Source organism: Emys orbicularis, chromosome 2 (assembly GCF_028017835.1).
Source record: "Emys orbicularis isolate rEmyOrb1 chromosome 2, rEmyOrb1.hap1, whole genome shotgun sequence".
Classification (NCBI taxonomy): Eukaryota; Metazoa; Chordata; order Testudines; family Emydidae; genus Emys; species Emys orbicularis.
The window spans coordinates 187,836,607-187,859,172 of record NC_088684.1 but is presented as its reverse complement, the minus strand read 5'-3'; the positions used below and the strand labels follow the sequence as shown (position 1 = coordinate 187,859,172).

The 22,566-nt window shown below is 41.3% G+C and overlaps 2 protein-coding genes across 2 annotated transcripts; both read left to right on the top strand.

The window, feature by feature from the left end:
* Nucleotides 1-1,908: 1,908 nt before the first annotated feature.
* Nucleotides 1,909-2,724, top strand: LOC135874617 (hsc70-interacting protein-like). The gene has a single exon (XM_065399502.1). It carries the CDS (start codon nt 1,909-1,911, stop codon nt 2,722-2,724), a length of 816 nt encoding a protein of 271 aa, XP_065255574.1.
* A 4,889-nt stretch (nt 2,725-7,613) lies between these two features.
* Nucleotides 7,614-8,561, top strand: LOC135873760 (putative protein FAM10A4). Its single transcript, XM_065398388.1, has one exon. It carries the CDS (start codon nt 7,614-7,616, stop codon nt 8,559-8,561), a length of 948 nt encoding a protein of 315 aa, XP_065254460.1.
* Nucleotides 8,562-22,566: the final 14,005 nt, after the last annotated feature.

Sequence of the window (22,566 nt, the reverse complement as noted above, 5' to 3'; positions counted from 1 at the left end):
TGCTGAGAGAGGTGAGTTTCATCTATGGCATTTTGCAAATCTTCAGAGAAAAGCCAAATAAACTACAAATTAGACACTACCTAATAATTCCTGGTATATTCCATGGCATATTTCATGAACACTACCAGTATATGTACTAGGTCTCATGAATCAACATTATAGTAAAATATAATTTTCACCCTGTTCTGCAACAGAAAATATGAAGTTTTTATCTTCCTAAATTATAGTGTTATTATTTGTTTCTTGATTTTCAGAATGAAGAGTTTTCCTCCATTAACTCTCTTGTGTAGAGTATACAGTTTGAAGGGGCTAGTTTTGCAAGTTGTGATAGGGCCAAGTTTAAATTATTTGGACATCAGTGAAAACTGGAATTTATCCAGGTATTTCCATCCCCTCTCCCCATGCTTAAAATCTTAGGAGATGTGATGACAAGATTTTATTTATTCACAAATAAATTCCACAATAATTAAATAGAAAAGTGTAATAAAAAGGATTTGAGAGTGTGGGGAAAAGAAGATTGTGTCATTGCAAATTGAGTTGCCCATGTTTATATTTAGGCCTGTGGTTAAGTATTTTGCTGAAATGGGACCTAAAACAGGAAAGTAGCTTGTAGGATGTATTAGCCTAAATTTCAAGGTCATTTCTTATCCTCCTTTATCTATTTACCTCATTAGCATTTTCCATTTAAAAACAAAACAAAAAAGACAAGGCACAATCACTAAGCATTTTTATTAGTTAGATGTCATGTTATTAGTTGATAAAACATTCAAAGCTGACTAATCACACAAACTATCAAAGGCTGATTTTTACATGTATAATGTTGATTTTGATTGGAACATTTTCTTTTGCTGGAGAAAGGTGTGTGTGTGTGTGTGTGTGTGTGTGTGTGTGTGTGTGAGAGAGAGAGAGAGAGAGAGAAAGAGAGAAGTAAATCTAGCACAAACCTCAACTACTGTGGGCCCAGTGCAGGATGTTGTTTCTTTGGGTCTATGAAAATTTCCTCTTCTTATTAACCAGATAGACCAAGTGAAGTGTATAGATAAAAATTCAAAGTTGCTCAATATTGGGTCTGTCACTGCAGAGAAGAGCTCAGTGGCCCACAATATAAATAAGTTTGGGTTAAAGTATAATTATAGTCACACCTGAAACAAAATGCACTTGAGTCAATGGGAATTTTGACTGTGTGAGGACTGCAGGATTACTCAATCTGCTTAAGCACAATAGGTGCCTAACTCTTGTTGAAAGTTAATGGGAGTTGGGCACCTAGCTCACTTACGCTCTTCACTCCTCATCATTAAAAACTGCAACAGAGAACCAGGGGATTCCTCCTTCTGTCTCCTAACCTTACAGTCAGGATGATCTTCTCTTCCCACTAGATAAAGGCAGTTTGAAAGTCTCTTACATAAGATTCTCTCTAAACCAGAAAAAACGCCAGACATTGGGTACTAGACAATGATAAAGCTATTTAATTAGGAAATCCATTTTAATTGTAGAGATAATAAAATCCCAGTGTTAAAAACATGAAACATACTGTATAGCAGGCACATCTGTCATCTGTGCACATATTGTACTTAGTCCTGGGCATTTATATACTTATATTTAAAACATTTTAAAAAATGATACAAAATAATGAGAAAAATACAGTTAGGTTTTTATGCTATTATATCAGAACTGATTATATTATCAGAACTTGCATGTATTATGACATTAATCCACAGTGTTAGAGTACAGCTTTTTAACCACTGGCAGCATTATACTAGAGCACGGGAAAGCTACAGGTTGTTCTGCTCATTTGCAGCTCCATAGTGATTTTCTCTTCTGAAGAGCTTACTGTTTAATTCATCTCTCTCTGGTTACAAGCAGAACAGCAACCTGCCAATTCCTCTATACTGTGCGGGTCAGGGTGTCATGGATCTTAGGAGACTGAAAAAACTGCAGGCCCTGGTGCATTTATACAGACAGGATCCAGACCTCCTGAGGGCTAAGCAGCTAAGTTTACTGTGTGACAATGTGAAGATCATAGGAGATCCCATATCACTTCTTCAATGCAATACCTCTGTAGAGAAGACAGCTGAGAAGGAGGAGGAATCGCCAGAGGCAGCTGAGAGTGAGGAGAGTGATTTGGAAATTGAAGATGATGGTGTTATTGAACCAGATCTGGATGATCCCCAAGGGATGGGAGACGAATATTTGGAAATAACAAATGAGATGATAGAGCAGGTCAATGAAAAGAGGGAACACACCTTTGCCGCCCTGAATGAAGGTGAATTTCAGAAAGCCATTGACTTGTTCACGGATGCTATCAGGCTGAATCCTCACTTCAACCTCTTGTACATTAACCGAGCCAGTGTCTTTGTGAAACTACAGAAGCTGAATGCTGCCATTAGAGCCTGTGACAGAGCCTGTGAGCTTAACCCCAATTCAGCAGAGTCTTACAAGTGGAGAGGGCAAGCACACATACTCCTGGGGCATTGGGAGGAGGCAGCCCAAGACTTTACCTTGGCATATCAACTGGATTACAATGAAGACACTAATGCCATGTTAAAGAAGGTGCAACCAAGGGCTGGGAAGATTGCTGCACATCAGGAGCAGTATGAGCAAATACGTGAGTTAAGGGAGATACAGGAAAGGATGGAGAGGGTGAAATTGGCCTTGGAAGAGGAAGAAAGAATCCAGAGAGAGGAAAATTATTGGCAGGACATAGAAAAAGTCACAGACAGATGACATTTTTCATAACCTTACTAGATCCAAGAGTTCTGATTGCTTTCCTGGATGTCGTCTGGAACCCAGACAACATTTACAAATACCGTAACACACAAAAGTTAATAAAGCTTACCTGCAAAACAGGACTGAATGTGGTCAGCCAGAAATGACCTATTATTCAAATTAAAACCACAACCTGTGATGTGATGTGTGCATTCCTTTTCTTGTTTTATTTGCTTCAGTTTTATTTATAATGAGAACTCTCACTTTTGGCTTTCTGTGAGCCAGAAGAAAATGTTTCTGGGGGCAAATAGCAAAGTAACTCCATTCCCTTAAGCATGCATTGTTGCAATGCAACAATGACTTGACTTAGGAAATGAGTTTCTGTATGGGAGAGCAATCATGTAGAATAGCAACTGAGTGTACAAGACAATGAATTTTAATACTCCAGATTATAACAAAACTGGCGGAACTATGGGGAGGTAAATAGGAGCTGATGATGATGGCAATCCACAAAGATATGTCTTGAACATTTAAGATGTTTTATCCAAGTTTGAATATGTCCACACCCTGTGATGCTCTTTACATGAACATACAAGGATGGCTGGAAAGGAGTTCAAATTCCTTTTTTTTTTTTACCTTGCCAGGAAAAAGAAGTGAGCGGGTGAGGAATTAAAAGTGAGCGTGAAAAAAAGCAAAAAGTTGACACACACATTAGAAACTTGCCAGTTGACTCATGGGGAGAGGAGGCTCTGGGATGGCTTGATTTTCTAAAGATAAATTTTAATAGCAATATTTCATTACAGTCCTATTTGCAATTATGCCTACACACTATAAAGCCAGTAAGCCCAGGATTCCATGCAATCATTTCCGCGTAACTCTGTCCTTGATTTTTTTTTATTTTGTATTGCAAATAGCTTATAATAAAATGCAGGAACGTATGTACACTCATTGAATTTTATATTTGTACCTTCTGGCACAGCACTTTAAGCACATGCGTTACTTTAAGTATGAGAGTCCCCTCGTTGGCTTCAATTGGATGACACGTGCTTAAAATTTTGCCCACAATTGAGTGCTCTTCTGAACCGCTCCTTTTGGAGGCATGATACGAAAGGATTTGCACAGTAAAAGTGAAAATTTGCATGAATTCTAATCAAGATTTGGAGTACACTTCATAATGCTGAGTGGAAACCTGGACTCATTCAACATTAACTGGGGAAAAAGGATGTAAGCTGGTTTCTTTGAGAGATACCTCATGTAAGCTAGTGTTGAGCAGACATGACATGGTCAGAAGGGTTCTGTGAGAAATGGGTGGCAAGCAGTCAGAGTGTACCTTAAAAATTGAAATCAGCCCAAAATGAACAAGATACAACATTATACAAAATAAATGGGAGGAGGCATGGTTCTTTTGAATTTTTTATATCAGGTATGCTGGACTAGTATTGAGGGAGGCTCTATGCTACAGTTCAGAAAAGCTCATCTTCCAGAGATTCACAAGCTGACTAAAATGATCTTAAAGGTGTTAAAGGGTCTGACTAAATATCACTTGAGAGGGGCCTTGATTAAAAATGATCAGACATAGCACATTCATAGGTGAGGGGAAGGAGGTGTCCATATACAACCCTAAATCCTAATACTACAATTTCCCTACTTCAGGACGGAGAGAGCATAGATTAATTTAATTAAATATTTAAATGTATTTAACTGTAGTGGATGGTGCTCAAAATAAATGTCAGGACTGAGGTGATATTTAGACACACCCTTCTCTTGAACAGTACATTTCTGACTCCCTATCTCCACATGCACACATACAATCATTTTTCATCTTCCAAATAAAATCAATTAACCAATTTGTGGTTCTTCCCTGCACCCCAAATAGCTCCATTGCTTCATCTCCCTTCTGAAAATGAGCACAGCCTCCACTTACACTGCTCCCTGATTCATCTTTGCTGCCTTCAACAAACCCAAAGCCTCTAGCTGATCTGCTTCTCTTCCTCGACTCCTCCCCCCCACCCCTTCCGCTCTATGCAAGCTTGGAAACCAACAGCCCCTTCCCTCCTCCCCAGGTAGTTCTTTCACTTAAGCTGCTGGAGAGAAGAGAGCCATCTGATTCAAGCTGTTTTGTTTAAGAGAATAAAGGAGGGAATTCAAATAGAGGTGTATTAGCCTCCTTTGTCTTTTATTATCAATCACTACTGATTGATAGTCAGTCCCAACATGGACGGTGATATGCTCTCTTATTCACCTGCTAGCTGGAAGATCCTCAATTTCAAAATCAGTAGCTTCTCAGGACAAGTTCAGGCATCTAAATAAGTGGACCAATTTTAAAAAGGATAGAGCACCACAGGAGAGCCCATTGACTCCAGGATAGCTCCTAGGGCATTCTGAGAATCATGAACTCTTCCAAGTTCTTTTTCCTGAATACAAGTCAGCCTCTAAAACAGCAATAAACTGTGTTTCATGACCACTAGTGGTACACAAAGCACTCATTACAGTACAGACCCGTTTACGCGTGAATCTGCTTAACGCACCGTAGCGACATGCCTCCCAGTGCTACCTATTTAACATGCAAGACTCGTTAACACCCAGTACAGGAACTTGCTATGTGGCGCTACTAACTCACTGCCATAGAAATCGACAGGAAGTGCGGAGAGGAAATGTGTTGTACGTCTTTACCGCCGGGGGGGGGGGAGGGGCAGCAACTTTAAAGCACTGCTGCAGCAGTGCTTTAAGGACGGTCCTTTGCTGTGGCAGCGCTTTAAGAATCCTCAAAGCACTGTCATGGCAAAGGACCGTCCTTAAAGCGCTGCCGCGGCAGTGCTTTAACATTGCTGGACCTTTCCCCCCCCACACCCCTATCGGTGGCCCTGCCGGTAGGGACCCGACGGGGGAGGCAAAAAGGGCAGGAACATTAAAGCGCTGCCACGGCAGCACTTTAAGGACAGTCCTTTGCCACGGCAGCGCTTTGAGGATCCTTTTGCCCCCCCTCGGCCGCCGACGGGTGGGGAGGGCAAAGCGAGCAGCTGCCCCGGGGCCGGCGATTTAAAAGGGCAGCGGCGTCTGGAGCCCCAGGCCCTTTAAATCACCACAGGAACCCTGGGTGGCGCGGACCAGGCGGCCTGGAAGGGCTGGCTGGGGGATGCTGACCCCTAGCCCCACCCCTTCCGCCCAAGGCCCTGCCCCTTTGGGGGCCAGAGCCCCGCCCCGTACCGGTAACTGTCCTGAGTTACTTTCACCCCTGTGTAGTAATAATAATGTTTTTATTAGATTACACATTTAAATGTATATTCTTGCAAAGCGCCATTAACAGATAGGCCTGCAGTATTTGGGATGCTGTGAATACGTATGTAATCCTAGATAATTATAGATGTATATATAGATATCTTAAGATATTTCAGCATGGCCTTCTTAACCCGCGGTCCGTTAACACGCGGTCGTGACGGCTTGACTCCCGATATCCATGCGCAAATGGGTCTGTACTGTACTACTGGTTCATAGAGAAAAGTCTGGTCACATGATTCTGGATTCTTCTCTGTTTTCAGTTACTATATCACATTTGGAAAAAAAAAAGTAAGTGCCTTTCTAAAATTGCTTTCTCCATATATGCAATTGCTATGGTAGCCAGAAGGATGTTATAGGGAGGGGAGATTATCCATGTGATTGTTTCATACCACAAGCCTGTCTACATGGGCCGGGATGCTTCTCTTTTATGAAAATGAACTAGAAAGCACTGACTCTAAAACTGATTATTACTTATGTGAATGGCACACTAATGCCATTGCTGATACAGTGTAATCATTCCAAAGAGCGGTTGGACAGCATATTTAACTATGTAACATTTCAAATTTGTAATGATTTTTATCAGTGATATATTTATAGAAAAGCGAGTGTGCAGCTCTAGTGAATCTTATGAAAACATCAGAAGATTTCTATTCTGAATCAGGAATAAGTGGCTATTTCACAGTGTAATCTTGATTATCTAAATGTCAGTTGTCAGACATTGAGTTATTCTAAAGAGGATAAAATTTCCTACTGAAAATGTATTTTATTATGCAAAATTATTCTCTGTCCTCTGTTACAGTTTACACTGAATTATCAAGTGTAAACTGTATGTATCTTGCCTATTTAGGGGTGAGGAAAATAAACAATCTGAAGACACAATTAAAAAAAAATGTACTGGACAGACATTACTCAAAATTAAGGAAAAAGCTTCCTTCCTTGGTCAAGAATCAATCTGCTGTGTTTTGACCCAGAGGTAATTAATAGTAAATATACTGTAGGGGCCTTTAATGGAAATGCTGATACAGCTTGGCTATAGTGCCTCAGATCTGGTGTTATAGTTACTACAGTAATCATAATAAAATATTGAGAGGTAAAATATTCTATAATCACAATAAGATTGCATGTATGAAGTCCATGCAGTTAAAATTGTTACATTACCCTCTAGATAGCAATGCAAGATCTCATATTTTTAAAAAATAAATAAAGGGATCAAACTAATCTTATTACTTATACATATATTAATAAAAGGTGATAAAATTCCAGTAAAAATATAGGTGGATGGTCAGCCGCTTTCCCCTTGTGCTTTCCTATAATATGTGTAGTTCAGTGAATGCATGCCTGGTGATTAAATAGATAAAAATCTTTTTCTGGGTTCAGATGATGTCATAATTTATGACATCATCAGAATTTATGACATAACCAGAGCTGTAATAGAGAATTACACCTTCAAAAAAACACCATAGACGTATTTGCAAACTGCAGTATGAAGACCACAGTCAGAAGGGAGTTTGTTCCTCCATAGTGTAGTCTCACATTGAATTAGTAGTTAAGCAACTGCTACAGCTTTTATCTTTTCCCTCTGCCCCAACACAGTCTGTGTTGCCCAGCTCCCTTCTGGCCAAGCCACCATGGATCTGAAAAAAATTACTGAACTTCAGGTCTTGGTGGATCTCTACAGCCAGGATCCAACTCTTTTGAAGGCCAAGCAATTGAGTTTCCTGTGGGACTCTATAGAGAGCATGGGAGATACCATATTATGTTCAGTGAAACATGCCTCTGCAGAGAAGATATTCAAGGAGCAAGGGAAACAACCCAAAGCAGCTGAGAGTGAGGAGAGTGACTTGGAAATTGAGGATGATGGTGTTATTGAACCAGATTTGGATGATCCCCAAGAAATGGGAGATGAATATTTGGAAATAACAAATGAGATGATAAACCAGGCCAATGAAAAGAGGGAACATGCTTTTGCTGCTCTGGATGAAGGTGAATTTCAGAAAGCCATTGACTTGTTCACAGATGCTATCAGGCTGAATCCTCACTTCAATCTCTTGTACGTTAACCGAGCCAGTGCTTTTGTGAAATTACAGAAGCCGAATGCTGCCATTAGAGACTGTGACAGAGCCTGTGAGCTTAACCCCAATTCAGCAGAGTCTTACAAGTGGAGAGGGCAAGCACACATGCTCCTGGGGCACTGGGAGGAGGCAGCCCAAGACTTTACCTTGGCATGTCAACTGGATTACAATGAAGATACCAATGCCATGCTAAAGAAAGCACAACCAAGGGCTGAGAAGATTGTTAACCATCGGCAAATGTATGGGCGTAAGCGTGAATTAAAGGCATTCCACAAGACGCTGGAAAGGGTAAAATTGGCCTTGGAAGAGCAAGAGAGAACCCAGAAAGAGGAAAGTACCTGGCAATGGATGATTAGAATCTGGTGGAAGTACTTTGACTTTTTTACAACCATTCTGGATCCAAGGATTATAATAGCATGGGTGGATGTGACCTGGAACCCAGATAACATTTACAAATACCAGAGCAACCGCAAGTTCATTAAGTTGATTGGCCAGTATGACTGAACTCTGAGGTCAACCGTAAATGGCCTTTTCTTCAAATAAATTTAAGGCTTATGGCAAAACATGATTTTTCCTTTGTAATGTCTCTTTAAGGCATGGGCTACATATTGTTTTTGTACCAGTATAAGTATTTCACTTAATGGTGTGATTTTATTTTTAAACCAAACACTTCTATCACTACAACCCCTACCATAGATATAGTAGGCTTGATACTATTTGATTTTCTTAGAATTTCAACGGATGATATTCATGTTTATTTGTAAGCATTTTTTCTTACTTTAATTTATTTAAATTTTGGTGGGAATTATGGGGGTCAAACAATAATTACTGACAGACATTGAGATTCAAAAAAGTTAAAGCTTTATTACAATTAACACACTAATTATCTATCACATGTAAAAAATACAAAGTGGACCAATCTCTTAAATCACTCTAAATTTAAAGCATTTTTCTTACTTTGCCTATATGTAAATTTCTATGATTATCAATTGACATATTTTTTCATCTCTGTGTGTGCAAGCTGAAATCAATTTTTACCAACACTTATTTATAATAATCTTATCCTTTGAAGACTAAATAGAAAAGTACTTTATATTAGTATAGGTTATTCCTTTTCCTGCTTGGGAATAGCTATACTGGTATACAGCACCTTTGCAATTTTCAAAAGTACACAGTATTGGCCTAATTGTGCTCCCATTGAACTCAGTTGAAAAATTTACATTGCCTTCAATGGAAGCAGAGTTATGCCAAGACTGAGTACCTTTGAAAATCCCATGTTTAACCAATGAAGCATTCAGTGCTCTGCCACAATATTTAATTCAGAAACCAGACATAGGGGGAACAGAGCTTTAATGAGAAGATATCATTTAACATCTTCATATTTGAGAGAAGGCCATTTTTTCCCTTTGTTCTCCATCATTGCCACTTAGAATTTTACCAGACTTTCTCCACAACTTTGTAAACAAATCATTTATATTTGGAAACTAAGTTATGTTTTGGTTCAGTTATATTTCCTAAGTGAATTTCCAGTAGTAAAATCTCCTCTCAGCAAAAACTTCTAATAGCAGAAGCGATCTTTCTTCAGGGAATTTAACCTTTCCCCATTAATACCAGTGATGGTTTCAAAATTGCTTATGCCATCAAAAAAAAAAAAAAAAAAAAAAATCAATACAAGCCTTTTTTTTGCTTAATATATACAGCAGAAGCATGAGCCCCTTGTAGAAATTCAGTATATCCAATATCACTTACAAAGTTTTTAACATTTGTCAGAAGTTTCCCATCACTTATCACCTCTGCCCTTCTGTGGAGAGATAAGTGAAACTAAATCAAATAATGAATAAATGGATTGGCTATCGCCCAACTTTTTACAGAGGTTAGGGATACCCTGGTCTTATCCATCACACAATGAAATCCCATTTCTATAAGTGCATTCCACACCAGGTGACAAATAATCCTGGAAGTGAAATTTCAGCAGTAGTTAATTAAACCTTTCTGGCAAAATTCAAGAACAAAGGACAGAGCGTCACCCAAGAGAGCATATGAAGAGGTTGCAGAGGAAGTGTGGAAAGCATACATTGTACAGTGGTGGCTCTAGATGCTTCTGTCATTCAAAAGCACAATAGAGGTTTAGTTGTTCTGTCTTTTCTTTTTAATGCAGATAAACATTTTCCAACATTGTAAATAATCTACACTGCAATAAAGATGTGGCTGGAGGGGGATCTCATCAGTACAAGAAAAGACCAAAGAGAAGGATAACACAGCAACAGCAGCAAAAGTACCAGGGGACAGATTCTGCTACTCTTCCTCACAGAGGCCTGTGTGATGCAGAGAGTTTAAACTGGATGATTATAATGATTTCTTCTGGCCTTAATATCAATGAATTGCTGAGTACTTAATTGCATGTGATGTGAGGGCTTACTGAAGTCAGTGGGACTTCTCAAGAAAGTAAATGCTCATCAGTGTGAGAAAGAGGCTGCTCCATCTAGCCCTTAATATATTTTAAAATAAATTATCTAACTCCTGTCTTGTACCAGTGAAGGAATAAAATGGACACTGTGTAGAGTCAAGCATGTGGGTTTATTACACACAGCGCTGGCGGAGTGTCACTTTGCTTATTAGGCTCAAAGACACTGCCAAGCAATAGATTATATAGATTATCCATGGGCGGAGGGAAGCGACAGGGTGGGAAGTCCCAAGCCCCTGGATAGCAGCAAGACAAGATAAGCACAATAAGCCAATAGTCTAAAAGATTACATAATGGCTTCGCCCATGGTTTCAGGTTAACATATTAACATATAACATACTGTTAGAATACAGGTGTTTTCCCTCAAACAAGGTATAAAGTGTATAATTATAATATATATATGTTGAATTCTGATTTGGGGTCCATAGGAATGAGGTAGCTCTTCCGGTTGTCCAACAGGTACATTCCTGGGGGTTAAAGCAAAAAGACATTGAAAAGTACATGGCCATAGAAAGTGTTTTCAGGGTGCCCCATTGTGTTCCTAAAAGCTAACATTGGCATCTAAGAGTGGGGGGGATGCATCTGTGGAAGAGAGGATGTCATATCTCATACTGACATGCTTGGGCCTCTCCATGAACTCAAGGTTGGTACGTGGGGAGGGTATTAGCTATATTCTTCCTGCATGAAGGAGTGAACATGGAGTCCCCTTTCAATACTTTGGTATGTCTGTAGCTTCTGATAAGGACACCAATTACCTCTTCCCATCTGGAGTTTTGCTGACCATGCTTATCTTAGTTAGTAAAAAGCAAGGTTGTCTCTTGTTTGTTCAGATTCTTTAAGCCAATATCGTTCACGGTAGGCCCCCAACTCAAGCTTTGGACTTTGGGCCTATGTGGAAAGTTGCTGACAGGGCCTGTGGTCAGGGTTTTACAAACACAGCGAATGGATTTTGGCCCTTCAACCAGTGAGTGATGCAGCCAGAGCTCACCATATTTTTGTACAAGCAGCTAAAGCACTTTTGCAAATTATTTGGGAAAAGGAAATGGAAAGGGATGGACAGACTTTCTGAGACTTGCTAAGAGTAAGAAGTCTAAGGAGTATTTATCATGAATGTGGAACAGTTTTATAGAAAAGTGTGAGAAACATTTTACAATGTAATTGATTTGTGGGAGAATGAGCACTGTGTCTTTAAATCTGCAGCAATAAGCCAGGCAGAAAGGAGTTTGGGGAAGTTTATAGGCAGAAAACGTTCCATGATTCAGGGAGTCAGAATACATTAGGATAATGCTGGTTCCTTATTCTAATAATGTTTCTTCTAGGTGTAGAAAAAACAACAACCCTGTGATTCTTACCATTGTCATATGACAATTCCAAGGGTAATTCATTACCAAAGGATTTATTATGTCCCATTATAGTCTATGCATTGACATTCCACATGAACTGTTTCTTCAGATTTGCTGCTGAGAGAACTTTCTGAATGCAGTCAGCGTGCTCTGGTGTAGGACTGCAGCCTCCTTAGATTTCTTTGTGATGCTGTCTGCTTTGGGGAAACATTGTGTCCCTACCAAAATTTCAGGAGATGCCGTGTAGCTATGTTCCATCTGACTAGCAGGCAAGGATTCAGTTTGATTCCCCTGAATCTCTGCTGGACTGCAGGATCTGGTCCAAGTTCTTTGAAGTACCAGCAAACTACTTCAGAACCCTGCTAAAATTTCATTTTATACTTCAGTCTCAGAATAGAGTTCAACAATTCCAGTCTAATGGAACCCTGCTGTTCTGTGCTCATGCATATTGGTCCCCTTTTAGAGCTCTGGTTCACGCTAATATATTTAATCTGTCATTACAGAAACAGTGTAGCAAGCAGAAAAGTGAGAAAGACTGGAGAATGGACTGAGCCCCAGAACTCATATCTAAGATCTAAGGCGTTTTCTGTGGGAGGGACAGCTAAGGTTGTGTATCAGAGAAAAGAGGAATTCCATTGGTTTTAATTGTGTTATTTTGGCTTGAGAGTTTGGAGAGCTTTATTTTTAAAACCGACTTTCATGCCAGCTGGATTTTCTCAAAGATGTCACTACAGCTTTGCCTAAAACCACTTGTACTGCATAAGGCTAGAAGTGAAAACATTACCATATAGTTAGGCTTGGTTGAGGAGTGAAACAATTTTTTTAGTGATAGTAGAGAGATTCAAAAAGTAAAATTTTATAACTGATAAAAACACAAGTTGTCAATACCACATGTCAAAATATAAAAAAGTAAATATCCTGAAATCAAAGTCAGTTTTGAAGCAGCATTTTTCTTATTTTGCCTATCTGTACATTTCACTTGGAATTATCAATGGAATTATTTTGTCATTGGGTATTTGGTGTATGGTGAAATCGATGTTTACTGACATTTACTGATAAGATCTAATCCTTCAAAGCCTACATATTGTGCTCAGTTTAAGCATCTCAATTTTTTATTGACTTCAACCATGCAACAATACAAATGGAATTTGTTAATCTCTTGATTAAATATCAGAGAGATTACTACAGCACTATACAGAATACAGAAAGAATAGATACACCAAGGGTGGTAATGTAAGGTAAAGAGCTGGCCTCTATCTTGCTTTCCCCTGTAACTGCTGGGATGTCAGTAGTTTGCACTGCCCAACCTAAATTTTCAAGCCCTCTGTCTTATATAGAGTACGAGACCAACCCCCCCCCCTCCTTTCTAGAGGGAAAATCCTTTCCCACAATTAATTTCACTATATGTTCTGTTTTGACATTTTCATTTTACCTAATTACTTATGGGATTTCTTTTATGGTATCTTTAGGTTACATGATTAATAAGATAAAGGGAATTCTAATCTGATCATTATTACTGAGAGCTATGACCACTGGCAGTTCTTTCTGAGTTAAAAATGACAGAAAATGTTTGCAATAACAAGTACCTCTTATCAATCACCCAGTCTTGTTTAAACCATACTTCTGTAAACAGCTTTTTATCAGTTTAAGGGGTCTTTTCCCTAGACATTTATTTTCCCACAGACTTGGAAGCACCTGTCATAATGAAGTGCAGCCAAATACTTGATCACATGAAGTTCCTGAAAACAGGTCACTCACAGGTCAAGAACCAACACTCTGATCCTTAGAATTCAGACACACTCTTTGCTAATACTGTAAAAGATTCTGGGGGAATAATTAATATGGAAATAAATTTAGTATACAAGAGAAAGAGGAATAAGAGAGTAATATTTACTATCAGGTAATAACAGAATAAATAAAACAGTTTCCTGTTCTGTAACTCTTGTTCTTCAAGATGTGTTGTACATGTCCATTCCACTTCAGGTGTGTGTAGGCCCAGCACACAGTTGTAGGAGGTATTTCTCTCAGCAGTACCTGTCAGGGCAGCACATGCGCCTTCTGCTGCCTAGCACCAGTGCATGCAGGTAAAAAGGACAGAGCCACCCCCAAACCTCCTCAGTTCCTTATTATCGGATATCCTCCAATCAAAAGGGGAAGGAGAGTGAGTTGCAAAATGGACATGTGCAACACATCTTAAAGAATGACAGTTACAGAACAAGGACAGCGTAGTAATTGGTCTTTTTTAATTCAAGTGATTGCACATGTCCATTCCACTTTAGGTGACTCATCAGTGGTTCAATATAGAAGTGGGATTGGAGTCTATCTGAATAAAGATGGAAGGACCTCACATCCAAATTCAGCATCATCTCTAGATAGTTGAGAGATGGCATAATGAGAGGCAAAGGTATGGATACAAGACCAAGTGGCTGCTTTACAAATGTCCAGAATAAGCACTTGAGCTAGAAAGCTGCAGAGGTTGCATGAAATCTGGTTGAATGTGCTAGCACCTTACTCGGTGGTGTTACATTAGCCAAATTATAGCAAAAACAAATACAAGAGGCAATCCATAAGGAGATCCTTTGAGAAGAAACTGGAAGGCCCTTCATTCTGTCTGCAGTTGCCACAAACAACTGTGAACATGACCTAAATGGTTTAGTCCATCCAGGTAAAAAGCTAACGCCCTCCTAACATCTAAAGTGTGGCGTGTCTCCTTATCCCTATGACTATGAGGCTTAAAGAAGAAAGTTAGTAAATGGATAGCCTGATTGATGTGAAAGTGAGACACCACTTTGGTGAGAAATGTTGGATCAGGGCATAGATATACCTTGTCCTTGTAGAAGACCATATACCGAGGTTCAGAAACTAGAGCTCGTAATTCACCCACTCTCCTGCAGGGACCAGATGGAGCATCTCTTCCACTTTTCCAGGTAAGAACACAGAGTAGAAGGTCTCCAACTATTTAAAAACACATCTTGAACCTCCTATAAACAAACCTCCTCCTGACAAGTCAGCCATGGAGCATCTAAGCATCAGATGGAAGGCCTGCAGGTTGGGATGGAGTAGACAACAGTGGTCCTGAGAGATGAGGTCTGGGTCCAGTGGCAGTGTTAATAGAGCTCTGTCTGAGAGCATCCTCAGAGCAGAAAACCAATGTTGCCAACACCACACTGGAGCTATTAATATGACTCAAGCATGGTCCTGCCTGATTTTCAACAACACTCTGGGTAGGAGTGGGACTGGAGGAAATATGTACAGAAGCTTTTCTGTCCCAGGCAACAGAAAAGCATCTGTCAGAGACCTTGGGCTGTGACCTGCTCTGGAACAAAAGCTAGGACACTTCCTGTTGATCTGTGTTGCAAAAATGTTCATATAGCTAGTCCCACACCTGGCAGTGTTTAGGTGGGGAGACCACTTGTGGTGACTGGTGAAAGGGCTGCTCTACCAGTCTGCCAGATTGTTCTGCACACCTAGAAGGTGAGAGGCTTGGAGGTGGATTGAGTTGGTGGCAGAATAGTCCCACAGCTTCATTGCCTCCTGGCACAGCAAAGTTGACCAGGATTCTCCTTGCCTATTCACATAGAACATGGCCACTGTAATTACAAGCAGATTTCTTTCCTTGATATGGGGAAGGAAGACTTGACAAGCTAGCCAGATGGCCCTTAATTCTCTGTCATTTATGTGTAGAGTAAACCTGGCATCTTCAGGGATCCCAGGTGAGATCTCCAACCTAGGGCAGACGCACCTGTGAATAGGATGAAATCTGGTTTAGAATCAGCAAATGGAACTCCCACACAGATATTTGCAGGGTCTGTCCATCAGGCCAAGGCTTGTGCAGGTACCTGAACTGACATGTCTAGAGGATGATGAATCAGTGTGTATATCGATGCTAGCCGCCCTTTCAGTTTCCTGAGATGGAGCCTGGCATGCTAAACTACATCAGTGAATGAGGCCATATGTCTTCGAAGCCTGAGGCAATTTCAAACTGTAGTGGTAGGATGGGACTCGGATACAAAGCAGTGGCCAGCATTATCTGGTATCTTAGCTGTGGAAGGAAGGCTTTGGTTTCTATACAATCAGGTGACAGAATTGACTTCTCAGTGTTGATGAGCAACCCCCGGCATCGAAGGTGGACTAGGTGACCAACAGGCTGGACAGCACCTGAGGCTAGGACCTGCCTTTGACCAATCAGTCATCCCAGTAAGGAAACACTTGAACTCCTGAGAGCTCAGCAATGCTGCCACCACTGCCACACACTTTGTAAACTCATGTGGGGATATGGACAGGCCAAATGGAAGTACTACAAACTGGTTTGATTACTACAAATCTGATTTCTACAGATTACTACAAATCTGATAAATTTCCTATGGCTCTGATGTATTGCCACATGAAAATATGCATCTTTTACGTTGATGGCACTATACCACAGTTTCCAGAGAGAAGATAATGAAAGCCAAGGTGACCATTCAAAACTTTATTTTCTTCAGGTATTTGTTCATCTCTCTCCAGTCTAAAATAGATCTGAGAGACCATCTTTTACTTTTGGGACTGGGAAGTACTGAGAATAAAACCCCTTCCCTCTGAGAAACAGAGGAGCTTCCTCTATGGGTCCCACTTAGAGGAGAGATTGCACCTCCCGAAGGGGAACAACCTCATGAGACTGGTCCCTGAAAAGGAATGAGGAAGGGAGAATAGAAATTAACTGAATGTTGTATCCCAATTCCACTGTGCTTAAGACCCACTGATCTGTAGTGATGCAGGACCAAGGATTTAGGTAATGGGACAGCAGGTTGGCAAACAGTGGGGTAAGAGAGCTTGACACTCTGGAAAGTGATAGACTGTCTTGAACAAACACATTAAAATGTTTGCTTAGAACTCCCAGGCTGTCTAGATGAACTTGAAAACTGCTGCAAAAGAAGCGGAGGGAGGGGCCAGATGATCTTCTCCTATAATTTCTGCCTTTTTTTCCTAGCTAGGTACTGGGGATGAGGTATGAAAGCTGAATAATGATGAGGCTGCTGAGGTCAGAACGGCTTCCTCTTTGGGAAAGGTGTGTAAGTGCCCAAAGATTTGAGTGTCACTCTAGAGTCCTTCAGGCTATGCAGCTTGTCATCTGTCTGCACAGAAATGAGTGACAGACACTCAAAGGGCAGGTCCTGTATAGCCTTTGGACCTCTTGAGGGAGATCTGATGACTGTAGCCACAAACATCTGCACATTGTAATAGCTGATGCCATGACCCTAGCTGCAGAATCAGCAATGTCCACATTCACTTGGAGTGAGGTCCTGCCACTAATTTATCCTTATCCACCAATGACAAATTCCTGTCTCACCTTCTTTGCTAATGGTAGGGGCCAAAAAGGGAATGGTGCCATATGTGATGTGGCTGCAAATCAGAGAAGCTGATCTCTGAGTCCAAAGATGAATCCACCTCCTTCAACCAAGGGAGCACTCATGTCCTTAGTGCCGGGTGTTGGGAGCCTGGAAAAATGGATACTGGTGAAATCCTGACTGACTTCTCTGTGGACGATACTGCTCATAGGAGCATGTGGGAGAGGTACGGTGATGTGGGAGAGTGGACTGTCCCCAGAACCACATGCTGGGACACCACCAGTAAAGAAACAGTAGCCACCATTCCTGGGCGTGAATACTTTTGGATTGCGGGCAAAACCGGCAACAGTTCCTGGGCTGCAGCACAAGCCTTCAGAGTAGATGCTACAGGAGTAGACTCTTACTGGTTAGACATTCAGGTAGGAACTGATGAAGTAGATGGGACCACTTCAGGAGCCAGTCTCAATGAGGCTGGGGCTGGCACCTCTCCTGAACTGATGACTGCCTTGTAGAGTGCCTCAGCCGGGAGTGCACTCCATTGCCTTTGTTCTTGCTGGACTTTGGTGCTGAGGACCTCAATTTCTCAGATAACATGTCCTTGGATATGTGTTTTCTGGTGCCTCTTCCTCGGTACCAGGGAGGATGATCAGCCCCGAGGCTCAGTCAAAACAGGAGAAGCATTTCTGATGGATGCACATGTGCTTGTTACCTGCTCCAAAAGGGAAAACTCTAAAGGGTGACTGCAGACCTGCCTCCATCAGCAGAAACATAAGCCTGGCATCCCTGTCTTTCTTGGTTCTAGACTTAAAGTCTCTGTACATTTGAAACTGATCACTGATGTAAGTCTCCTCGAGACACTTCAGGCAACTGGAGTGTAGGTCACTCACTGGCATCAGCTTCTTTGCAGGAGTGGCAGGGCTTGAATCCTGGTGACTGAGACATGCCCCTGCATTGGTCCCGGTACCCAGTCACTGGAACCAAAGTGTTAGTAAAAACACTTAAGAGGAAAACTTTTATCAATAACTAACTATCACCATAAACTACTAAGGCTACTAAAAATGAATATGTACTATGTAAAAAGAGAAAGAAAACTTGCAATAGTAAGACCATGCGCTCCAACAACAATCACAGGCAGTAAGAAGGAACTGAGGGGGTTCAGGAGCGGCCCTCCAGCGAGGCAGTAGAGGGTGCCTGTGCAGCCCCAATGGGTACCACTGAGGGAAAAATCTGATGAAGAAAAATTTGATTTATTCTTGAAGTACACATTAATTATAATATTATGTGCAGCAGGCAGTAAATAATACAACTATTATGATATTTTTGGTACGTCTCTTCTATTTCTGTAAGCTCTTTCTAAATAGTATGTGATGTCATATTTTTAATAAGACTAAATGTAAACAGAAGGTAAAGCTTCACCTAACCATTTCTGATTAAACAATATTTTTAAAGGCAGGGGGGGAAATTGCTGAAATGCATTCTGAAAATAAGCATATTTCCATTATTGTACCACATTGCAGATTTTGGCCAGCTATTTTCTATTTAGCATCAGAGACTGGGTACCATATGTCCACCTCTCATTTAGAATTGGTATTTATCTTATTTGGAATAACAACGATAAGAACTAAATGAACAGCCACCAATTTTCTGGTAATGTACAGTCATCTTTCGTTTTTTAAATTAGCACTCTGACTCCACTGGAATCAGAAATGATTTCTTATCAGTCTCCGACTTCTTTGCTTTATTCATATTTAATAAGAATTACAAAGTGCTAACTTAGAGCCTATTATGTTGCACTCAAAACCTGCTGTTACACTTTTTGGAATTCAGTGCTTTTGTGTGATAACACACTGTGTCAAAAGCGATCATAAATAATGACATAACATTATAGTGACTCCAGTTTTTGTTTTGTTTTGTTTTAACTGCAAATCAGGTGCTGTATGGTTACCATTCGTCGGGATTTACCCGGACATGTCCTGCTTTTTGTGTTAAAAATAGCGTCCGGGGGGGAATTTGTAAATCACTAAAAATGTCCGGGATTTCCCCCCCATGCAGAGCGAGGCGCGGCTGGGAGGGTTGCAGGAAATTCAGCCGCTCGCATGGGGCTCTGGCAGCCAGAGCCCTTCCCCCGCAGCTTGCCGGGCTGGACTCCGGAACAGCTGTAGAGCTCCTCCTCCCCGCCACCTCCCCCCCCCCCCGCATTCTGAGCCGGCCGGGCCGTTTGCATCGGGCCTCGGCAGCTCCTCCTCCCCTGCTGCCCAGCACCCCGCTCCGGCAGCACTGGGTGGGGTGGGACCGGGTTGTGTGTTGCGCTGGGAAGCGCAGCCACGTGTCCGGCTCCACACAGAGCCCAACACCATGTTCTGAGCGGCAGGGTAAGGGGGCCAGGGGGCAGGAGAAGGGGCAGGGAGATTTTGGAGGGGGCAGTCAAGAGACGGGGGGGGTCGGGAGTTCAGGGGGGGGCTTTTGGGGGGGGTGGAGAAGGTTTTGGGCAGTCAGGGTACAGGTAGGGGGGTAGGGTCCTGGGGGGCAGTTAGGGTGGGGGGGTCTTAGGAGGGGGCAGTTAGGGGACAAGGAACAGGGAGGCTTAGGTAGGGGGTGCGGTTCTGGAGGGCAGTTAGGAGCAGGGGTCACAGGAGGGGGCAGTCAGGGGACAAGGAGCGGGGCGGGGGTTGGGAGTTCTGGGGGCGGGGCTGTCAGGGGGCAAGGGTGGGGAGAGGGATCGGAGCAGTCAGGGGACAGGGAGCAGAGGGGTTTAGATGGGTCGGGAGTTCTGGGGGGGGGCTGTCAGGGGGTGGGGAGTGGTTGGATGGGGTGTGGGAGTCCCAGGAGTCTGTCTGGGGGTGTGGGTGTGGATAAGGGTTGGGGCAATCAGGGTACAGGTAGGGGGTAGAGTCCTAGGGGGCCAGTTAGGATGGGGGGAGGGTCTCAGGAGGGGGCAGTCAGGGGACAAGAGGCAGGGAGGCTTAGGTAGGGGGTGGAGTCCTGGGGGGCAGTTAGGGGCAGGGGTCCCAGGAGGGGGCAGTCAGGGGACAAGGAGCAGGGGGAGGGTTGGGGGTCCTGAGGGGGGCGGGAAGTGGGAGGGGCAGGGGCGGGGCTAGGGCGGGGCTCCTCCCGTCCTCTTTTTTGCTTGCTGAAATATGGTAACCCTAACTTACACAGCAGACTTGCAAAGATCAGATCTAATCCAAATCCTATTACACAATAGCACCAGGAATACCAAGTCATAGCAGCGGGTGGGAAAGGTATATGTGTGTTGCCCTCCTTCTTACAGATTTTCTAAAGCAAATTCCACCTTGCTGTTGTCACTGGGCTGTTAGAGTGAGAACTAGCAGATGGCTAATCAATCCCAAAATGCCCTTCAGGAGCTATAACAGCTGTGTATGGTCAGCAGTAGTAAACACATCCAGAATAAAAGTAAACTGGGAACTGCACAGCATGGAAGTACAATAATTTCCTTGCCATGTTACGATGAAATTGCCAGTGTGCAAGTGTTTCTTAAGCTTTGAACTTTCCAGTATCAACTCAGTTAGTGATTATACTATAATTCTACAGCACTCTAGTGTATGCAGTCTACATATAACAGTAAAAAAACCCTATTTATTAGTGGGGAGTCTATTTGATAATAATTAAATTGAAATATCCCAGACTGAACACAGTGTACATTCTGTGAATCACAGACAATATCCCGTCAGACAATAATCCTAGCAAATATTTTCTTGTCTCAAACTGCTTCCTTAGCAATGCCTCCCAAATATTTATATAACCTTTGGGTTTTTCTCTTTTATTTTCTCTATTATCTGAATTTTTCCATTTCTTTATAATGTGTGCTTGTATGTCATTTTGTCTCCTGTTTTGTATAATTGAATGTAAACTCAAATATATCATATGAATCAGTGAAGTGAATAAGAGGGAACAAGAAACTAATTCTTTGTATAGAATGCTTTTGTCCTTGGTGGGTGAACCTTCACTACATACCCCACTGATGTAAAGAAATGAACGATACTCTTTTGTAAAATTTACAGTGTTTCCTGGTTTGGCCTTCTGTTTTTCCATACACTAAAAGCCAACAGATACTTTCTGACTGAATGGCCCTTTTTTAGAGTAAGGGAAATAGCCAACCCAAGAGAAAACAGTAAAGTCTCTGTAAGAGAATAATGCATGTATTATCTGCAAAATGCCACAGCAACTCTGTCTCAAAATAGTGCCTTTCTCTGCAAACAGAGGGGCTGATGGTATAAGGCCAAATCCTGAACTCATTGACTTCATTCTTTGGAGCAGGCAAATAGTACACATAAAATAGAGGGATAACAGTTGAATACAGAATACAGCTGATCAGGGTCTAGAATTTCTGTTCCCTGTGAAATTCTGCACTTTTGAAAAAAGTGGTACCCTCTCACAACAACAAGCTGATGTTTCAGAATTTCCCATGATACAAAAAAAAAAAAAAGTTGTTCAGAGTTACAGTAGAACCTCTGAGTTATAAACACCAGAGCTACGGACTGACCAGTCAACCACACACCTCATTTGGAACCGGAAGTATGCAATCAAGCAGTAGCAAAGACCAAAACAAAACAAATAAAGTACATCACTGTGTTTAATGTAAACTACTAAACTCATAAAGGGAAAGCAGTATTTTTCTTCTGCATAGTAAAGTTTCAAAGCTGTATTAAGTCAATGTTCAGTTGTAAATTTTGAAAGAACAACCATAATGTTTTGTTCAGAGTTACGAACATTTCAGTTCAGAGTTACGAACAACCTCCATTCCCACGCTGTTCGTAACTCTGAGGTTCTACTGTAATGGAATGTTGTTTTTGATTCCCCCCCCCCCCCCGAAAAAACTCAAGACATTTAATTTTGATTTCACTTTTCAGGTTTTTTATTTTTATTTCATATTTATATGTATATTTTATGTTTTATATTTCATTTTCTTTTTTCATTATTTTAATATAATTCTTTTGAACTTATAAAAAAACTTGGTTTTGATGTTTTAAATGAAATTTAATTGAAATCAACATGTTCCAGCAGAATCCGAATGTTCTGACAGAAATGTTCTATCAGAAAATTTTCAACCAGCTCTAGTAGCTAAATAGGCCTGTCTTGGGAATACCATGAGAACTATGAGATGGTACTTATGTTTATATGGATACATACAAAACCAGGTAGTTCAGGAGCACACAAACATTTAAAAAACAGAAACCTTATCCACCCACATTTTCTAAATTCAGAAAGTATATAAATAATGTAAATAATAGTTATAAATAGCGACACCCTATAACTATGTAGCTGTCTATGGCTACATTTAAACTCTGATATAGGAGTGTGATTCCCCTGCTTGTGTATACATACTCACACAAGCTTTTATTGAGCGTGTGTGA